This window comes from Sinocyclocheilus grahami, unplaced genomic scaffold, assembly GCF_001515645.1.
Source record: "Sinocyclocheilus grahami isolate Dianchi unplaced genomic scaffold, SAMN03320097.WGS_v1.1 scaffold179.1, whole genome shotgun sequence".
In the NCBI taxonomy this organism is placed as follows: Eukaryota; Metazoa; Chordata; class Actinopteri; order Cypriniformes; family Cyprinidae; genus Sinocyclocheilus; species Sinocyclocheilus grahami.
Window position 1 is genome coordinate 1,302,424 of NW_015505358.1, and position 9,099 is coordinate 1,311,522.

At 35.6% G+C, this 9,099-nt stretch overlaps 1 protein-coding gene across 1 annotated transcript in view; it reads right to left on the reverse strand.

Moving 5' to 3' along the window:
* The window catches only part of LOC107594123 (kelch-like protein 29), a 136,166-nt gene that overhangs the window by 55,606 nt on the left and 71,461 nt on the right, over window positions 1-9,099 (reverse strand). Inside the window, exon 8 of the mRNA XM_016284069.1 lies at window positions 4,985-5,244. Within this exon, the coding sequence (XP_016139555.1) occupies window positions 4,985-5,244 (260 nt within the window). The remainder of the gene's footprint in view (window positions 1-4,984; window positions 5,245-9,099) is intronic.

Sequence of the window (9,099 nt, forward strand, 5' to 3'; positions counted from 1 at the left end):
ATATATATATATATATATATATATATATATATATAAAGTAGTTAAAAGTATTTATGCTTGTTAGTTGTTCTAAAAAAAAAAAAAATTAAATGCTTGACAACTTTAAATAATGAGTATCTTGTAGCTTGACAAGCTCGCTCCCCCAGCACTGTGCATCCGTATGCATTTCCATTCAAGTTTGACACAACAAACTGCTAAAAGCACAGCTTCATCTGCTGACATTTAAATAATGCAACCAATACTAATCTTAATTAGCATAGCATATGCCGTCAACTACTGCTGACTGTTCAGAAACTTAAAACACACCCTTTAGCAGTACGCTTGTGTAACGTGTGCCTCTTAGCCGTCAGAAACAAGTGAGCGCTACAGAAAACCTGCCAGTCATGAAACTTGAAGACTTCACTGAAGGCACAGGCCCTGACCCAAAACACACTGAGCTGTTATAGAGATACTCTAATACATAGAAACATTATATAAAACAATGTTCATTTAGGTCACTTCATTTATGGTAAAATGTTTCAGTATGGAAGCTTGTTTAAAACAAAAAAGGTAATTGCGACTTCGTATCTCACAATTACGACTTTTTCTCCCAATTGCAACTTCTTATGACACAATTCAGATTTTTTTGCATCTCAAATTTGGACTTTTTTCTTGGAATTCTGACTTTATATCCCACAAATTTTTCTCAGAATTGTGAGTTTATATCTTGCAATATCAAGTTAGAAATGGCAAGTTTATCTCAATTCGGACTTTTTCTTCTCCAAATTGAGAGTTAACATCTTACAATTGTGAGTTAATATCTCACAATTTTGACTTTTTTCCCCCTCAGAGTTGCATGTTTATCTCGCAAGTTCATATTTTGCAATTCTGACTATTTTCTCAAAAATTAGATATAAACTCAGAATTGAAAGAAAATTCAGAATTGGGAAATGAAGTCACAATTACCTTTTTTAATTATTATTATCTTAATTCCATGGCAAAAACAAGCTTCCATATTTCAGTATTTCATTATTTATAGGTAATTTTGTACCTTTTGGCACATCCTTCATGTCAGGAACACACATGATCCCTTAAATGCTCACTAGGTTTTTGGAAAACAGCCATGGTGGTCTGAAACAGATTCTGAATGGAAATGACGTTACGTTCTCAGGATGGTAATCTCTTCACCGCATCATGAATGTTTCATCTGCCGTATTACCAGGACTCTTTTCAGACCCGCTCTGAACACTCTCACAGATATGAACTAGAGGTCGACGACCGATTGATTGGCTGGCTGATTTTTGGCAATTTTTAATTAATTAGCATCGGTCGATTGTGCTACAAATTAGGCCGATTTATAGGCAGGCGCATCTGCGGGCAGCGAGAGACGGTGCTACTCACACTCTGCAGCCGCTTCTTGTTCACACACAGCTACAGCTAATGATGGCAGGGCAAAACAGTTTCAAAATCATAATTACGTTTTACCCAACTAGAATTGATGCCGGAAAGTTACCGTATTCATAAGTGCAACAAGTCATTTGCATGTGAAAGTAGAAACACATGCAATTCAGATGAAACTTCTGGGCTGATTATAACGTGCACGTTAACTTTCCTAATGAAATGTGTGTGTAGGTCCGACAACAGCATCCACGATCTCATCGCTCGTGGCCAGTGCACTCTAAGTAGTTAAGAGCAGCGGGCTGTGTAATGTGTGTGAACTCTTTTATTTTTGTTATCACTTGGCCATTTGACTTATAGCAGTGTCCAGTGTTTCCCATACATTGAGTTATTTGTGGCTCGGGACCGCCCCAAATAGATTTTCCAAAAGGCTTATACTTCGTTGAATAAACTGAGCACTGCACGTTTCAAAATTAAAATGCAGCGCGGGTGTTTTTATATGAATGTATCTTTGAAAAGTACCGACCTTCTTCAGAAAAGCTTCAATGTCATTTTCATTTTGTCTTTCCTGTAATGCCTGATAAAGTAGCGTTTGTGAACGAAGTGCTTATTAGATTACAGCAGTTACCGGGGAAAGCGCTATATTTCCCGCTCCAACCGCGTTTCCTGCTGGCAGAGAATGAATTTGCATTTGCAAGTCTGTGGGAAACGCTGGTGTCTGTCAGCAAACATAAACAAAAAGCATGCTTCAGAACTGTTTTGAGACGGTGCTTAAGTTTTGAGCCATGTATTATTACTCTGAATTAGGCTACTACTACTATTACCATCTTGTGCCCTGCAATAATCATTTACTCAAACTCACCTTTATGAGATGAAGAAAAAAAAAGAAAAAGAAAATCGGCCAAAAACAAAATCGGCATCATATATCGGCCATCGGCCAGTGAAAAACCCATATCGGTCGACCTCTAATATGAACATCAATAAAGTCTACTGCACCTCAAAGAGGAAAAAAATAAACATTTCTCAGGAAAAAAAAAGCACATTTCCTGAAATTGATTACTTGCTACACAAACCAGTGATTTAATCTCACAATTCTGCTGAACAGGCAACAGAGATGTGACTTTTTTACTCCTTTTTTCACATCAGACCTGCTCTAAAACTCTTCTGGCCACAGAAGATCCAAACACACATCTCTGTGTTCTGTATAACAATGAAAGATCCAGCTTAAACACAAAGGACGACATTCTGGTTAAGCACACATTCAGGTAAACATTCCATGGTTTACATTTCACTCTCTTATTCTGGGACAGAGAGCTGACTATTCATCTTAGAGATGGACCTTGTTGTAAATTTAGAGTTTGAACTCCAAAAACCTCCAGAACTCCAAATAAATCAACCAGTTAAGCTCTTCAAGTTCACCGCATCTGAATATGTGTTTAACTACCATTCGAAAACTTGGGGTTGATCAGATTTTTATTAAAAAGTCGAAGTCTCTTAAGCTCAGTAACGTTGCATTTATATTATAAAAAAAATACAATAAAACAGCAATATTATGAAATATTATTACCATTTAAAATTACTATTTTCTATGAGAATATATGTTCAAATGTAATTTATTTCTGTGCTGCAAAGCTGAATTTTCAGCATCATTCCTCCAGTCTTCAGTGTCACATGATTCTTCAGAAATTATTCTAATATGCTGATTCGCTGCACAATAAACATTTCTGATTATTATCAATGTTGAAAACAGTTGTGCTGCTTCATATTTATGGAAACTGTGAAACAGATGCTTTGATGAATAGACAGTTCAAAAGAACAGCACTTTTTTTCTGTAACATTATATATGTCCTTACTGTCACATTTGCTAAATATAATGCATCATTGCTAATTAAAAGTATAAATTTTATGAATACACAACACAACATAACAATATGTACAAACAATGACCCTAAACTTTTGGACAATATTGTAATTCTCTACTAGACAGGATGTCCAAAATACTCTGAATGTCCGCAGTAAACAAACAATACATAGAAGGCTGACTGCCATAAACCTACATCATTAGCTATGTTTCCACCACCCTGTTTTAAAGGGGTCATATGATGCGATTTAAATTTTTCCCTTCTCTTTGGAGTGTTACAAGCTCTTGGTGCATAAAGAAGATCTGTAAAGTTGCAAAGACTAAAGTCTCAAATCCAAAGAGATATTCTTTATAAAAGTTAAGAGTCAGCCACGCCTACCTAAAACGGCTCGTTCTAACATGCCCCCACATGTCTACGTCACGATGTGGGAAGATTTGCATAACGCCACCCAAATGTTCACGCAAAAAAAGAAGGCGTAACTTTTAGTCTCGCTGTAGTATTGTTGACGCTGCAGCCATGTCGTGAAGACGCTGTGTGCTTCGTTGTGAAAGCTAAACTACTTTGTTTGGTCTTCCAAAAGAGGACGATATCCGCTTCGTCATGCCTAGAGCTGATCCGTGCTGGTCGCTGAGGGTGCCCAACCCTGTTCCTGGAGATCGACCTTCCTGCAGAGTTCAGTTCCAACCCTGATCAAACACAACTGAACCAACTAATTAGCATCTGAAGGAGCACTTGATAATTACAGACAGGTGGTGTTTGATCAGGGTTGGAACTGAACTCTGCAGGAAGGTCGATCTCCAGGAACAGGGTTGGGCACCCCTGATGTACAGTATGTGGAAAATAATGTGTTTTTTTTACTTTAAACCGCATAAACACATTTCATTACACAAAATACTGTTCTTTTTAGCAGCATCATATGACCCCTTTAATGCACATTTTGAAGTATCGCATGAGAAACGAGTGATGGAAACGGCAAATTTCGAAAATAAATCCCTTAATTTGGCGTTAACGCGAATAATGGGAGATGGAAACACATTTTGCGAATAAATCCTGGATGAGCGTTCAAAAAAGTAATGTGACTTTGCACTATGGGACAGCATAACCTGACTAACCAGCGGACCGATTTAGTTGCACAGCATCTGAAATGTTGTTATGGTCATTCTGAAGTGCCCGAGCAAAGTCTGTCGTCAAAGTATTTCTGTATAATTGCCTCCCAGAACGGTCTACCATGACTGCGTTCCCAAACAGCAGCATCCACCTCCGAAAGCAAGACATTTATGGTGTTTGGTTTTCGTCTGCTCACTCAACACGCAAGTAATTTATTGTATTTGAGAATTATTATATTCAGTGGCTTCTCTTACTTTTCTTAGTGAGATTTAGTGCCAGTTTATCAGGAAGTGACGATTTTGTTCTCTCTGACTCGCTGGATGGAAACAGTGCTTGTTTGCAAATGTTTTATGCGATATTCCAATTTTGATCATAAGTTAAATTCGCAACTTTGGATGGAAACCCGGCTATTGATATACTGGGTTTGTTTAAAAACAAAAGGCCGCAGAACAAGGTCCAAAACTTTAGGAGAAAGTAGCTGCATTCAAATTCCAATGCACTGCATTTGATGAACAACTTCCTTCTCTATCGAGGGACAATATGCAAGAAAACAGATCTCCAGAATCAATACGGAGCAGCTCCAGTGTATTTCTACATGACCATCAACCAAAACAGTGTGATTAACTCTGCTCTCCTACCTGGACTCTGCAGCTGGGATCCTTTTTAATCCATTTGATGACTGTCTCATAGACCAGCTCCTCTGCTTTCGTGTTCAGGCTGTCGTTGGACATGTAACTGACCAGGTCTTCTTTGGAAATGTTGAGGATCTCGTCCTGACCGGCTACGTCGGGGAAGTTCTGCAGGGCGAAGGCCTTTGCCATGTTGTGGAGTTCAGTGCACTGCATCGCCTCGGCCATGGCCAACACTCCCAGACAGTTAGCGGCCGTCAGCTGTTTCTCTGCGAGAGACGCACACGTACACACATGAGCTGGGAAACAAACCTTGAACACACTAACAATGAGAGGTGTTGGGAAGATTTAATTTATCCAAGTGTGTTGCTCTGGAAAAGGCTGGTGTAATATCTCAAGCAGCTCGTGGGGAAAAGACCCAAGCATGGGAATCGATTGGGCACGAGACTCACTGGAGACTTTGATTCGTCCAGACAGACACAGACCTTTCCTACTGCATGAAAGGTCAACAAAACCACTACTAAACCTGCGCTTACTTCATTGTGCACAACTAAAACAACAGTTTTGGCTTCAAGTCAACATTATACCCATATACTATTTTGCTTCCATTATAACAAACTCAGTGGGAAAAAAAAATAATGTAAATAAAATTGTTACAAATATTTTTCTAAATAAACATTACACAGGAATAATAATAAAACAAATATTATAAATATAATCAAATATCTAAATAAATAATGTCATCCTATTATAATATAATAATATTTTTATGTAAGCAGTAGGTCATGGCTTCGATTCCCAGGAAAAGCAAGAACTGAAATCTGAAATAAAATGGATAAAACTGTCTGCTGAATGCATACAAATAAATAAATAGTTTATAATAAACATTTTAAATGTATTTATATTTTTTATAATATTTATAATACATATTTTATTATTAAATTTCTCACTGAGGTTGTTATATACAGTATATAAATGCAAAATAGATATTTTATATCTACAATAAAATGTTATAAATAAATGATTTTTATAAACAATAATATTAGAAATAAACATTATGATATATATATATATATATATATATATAAATTAACACACTTTCTTTAAGTGTCATTTTAAAAAACTATTTGTGTAAATATATCATATGTTGTATAACTAGTAATGCTGAAAAGTGATTTTTTTTTTATTAAAACATGTATTATCCATTTTATTTTATGCAATGCATTTTCAAGTTTTATTGAATAATGATGTGATTGTATAAACTGCATTTATTTTCTCAACATACTTATTATTTTATATTATTGCAATAATCTGTATTACTATTAATTTACTTCATATTATTATTTACAACATATTAGAAAGGCTGCATTGCCTACAAAAGTAAATAACCGTGGAGTTTAATTGGGTGAAATTGCAGGCATGAGCATTATTATTCTTAATTCATGAAACCAAGCATACAGTGCATGACGAGCTCTGGATAAAAGCATAAAGAAAACTGCACTCATACAACACGTCTCGCAGCACTCAAAACACAGTTACGTGTAATGAAAGCACATGCGCTTATGAAAGCGTAAACGGCTTCGATTTCTATTACCAAATATTTCAATGCACCATCTTGACTAAGAACTCAAAACTCTCTCCCGCTGATGAAACCTTTAAGACGAATCTCTTTTGGAGAGCATTCACATTTCACACACATTCAAGTGTCATATAGCACTTATCTGAAGCAGTCACGCTAACAAGAATGTCTATAGTCAGTCTTGCACATTTCGACTTTTCATTTCTAACTTTTGTATAGTGAAGTAGATGGAGCACTCAGCGAATCCCTACAGGAGAGAACGTCATTTCACAGGCGCCGAGGCGCTGATAGATTAATAAGCTCCAGATCCCAGGGGTTCATGGGAAGAGGAGCACAAACCAGAGCTGTCAAAGCCACCAACATCCACTTTTGATTCTGAAGCTAAACTCATTATTCACATTCCTCACACCTGCCTGATCAACAGCAAATGCAAAAAAGGGCATAATTCATGACAGTGTCAAAAAGCATTTTGATTACTCAATTCAGTTAAGTGCTGTCAAAAACAGTGAAAAAAAGTCACTGTCACTAGTTCTTCAAAGTTCAGTTCAATTCGACAACCACATTCTACAACCATGTTCACTCCCAAAAATTACTAATGACTGATAATGCCCATTTATTGTCTTTTACACAGGCATACAAACAAACAAATAAATAAATAAGCTCAGTAATATATAATTATTTACAGTGGCGGCTCGTGGGTTTTAAAATAGAGGCGGCACACTAATTGTATCGGTCTGGGATCCCTGCCGATTATTATTATTATTTGCTTAACTACTTTAAAATAGCTTTTTGGTTGCTTTTAGTCAGAAAACGTAAAGAAAACGACATGCATACAGCAAGATAATATAATTTCACTTACCTGGCCTATCACTTGAAGCAAACATCCATCCCTTCTTAAAAGTCTGTATTAAAAAAGAGCTGCCTGTTGTGCTATTTAATTAAGCCGACTGCTGTAGCCTATATCCAGCTTAGACTGTTTTCCCTAAATTTGTATATATACTGTTTGAATGACAGCTTGGTAAATCTGTTGGCGATCAAATATTCAATATCGCTACTCATCATAAGTACTTGGTACATTATCAGCGCGGGAGACGTTCAAACTAATATCACGTAATTCGCTGGATGGAAACAGTGCTTGTTTGCAAATGTTTTATGCGATATTCCAATTTTGATCATAAGTTAAATTCGCAACTTTGGATGGAAACCTGAAAAGGAAAATTTCTATTAAAGCTACAAACTGAAACTACAGTTAGAACATGACTTTTTATTGTCATTCTATTTTAATTCTGTTTTGTGCAATAATTATCATTCATTTTGATAAATAATGCCTATTTATTCTTATTTACACATTCATAATATAAGTAGCAGGCTCAGTGAAAAAAACTAAACAAATTAACTAACATTTTGGCAAAAAAAACGGCAAAAATAAATCTTTAAAAATTATTTTTTATAAAATAACATTTCATAAATAACTACATAGGTGTAAAAATACCTATAAACAAATAAATAAATATATATATTTAAAAAATTTAAAATAAATGTTATAAAGAAATATCTCAAATTCATATATACACTATATATATATATATATATATATATAAGATTTTTTTTAATTCATATTTTCAATTGAAAAGTAAATATGCTTACAATGTAATTATTTTAAAACATTTTAAATTGCTATTTTGTACATCAACTGTAGAGAAATCTGGACCCAACCAAAATAAAGTCAGATGCTGATGTATTTATGTCAGGAAGAGGACTATTTACATCCAAATTTTAACACAAAACAAAACCTAGAGATAGATTTTATAACATAAACTGCTTAATCAGCCATTTTCAAGATTTACTAAATATGAAGTGTTTGTGTGACTGCTTTTGTGCGTTGAACTTGAAGCATGTCCAAATTCAGAAATTCACTTCTTGACTTGTTTAATAAAAGCCTACTTAGCGATTCTGTTGACAAACTTGTTTATTGTGCAATATTTTCAATGTGTTTATTGCTAGCGCAGCAAAAAAAATTCGTAAAATAAATTTGTAGTAAAAACACAGAGTGTGAAATTGTAAGTTTACTATAGAAAAGCTACAATTGACCAAATCGACTGGCTTGGTTTGCCTATGGTTTATGGGTAATTCACACTGAAAAGCATCATTTTGTTAAAACTACACTTACAGCATACATTTATTTGAATGTCATTCTATTTCAATTCTACTTACTTCAGATCAAATTCAAATTATGATCCAGCATCCTGCAGGCATCTCAATCTACATGCTAAAATATGTATGGATTGACTCCTCAGAGTCTGGCTCCTGGTGCAATATCTGACGAAAATATTACGACAAGTATTCAGATTACTGGAAATGACTTCATATCAACCGTCAAGACAACTGATTCGTAACCAGGGAGCAGGCCATTACGACTGCTGTAATGAGCAACTGTATTTCTGATTCACTTCAGTCCACAGCAGAGCGCGTGTGTGTGTGTGTGTGTGTGTGTGTGTGTGTGTGTGTGTGTGTGTGTGTGTGTGTGTGTGTGTGTGTGTGCGCG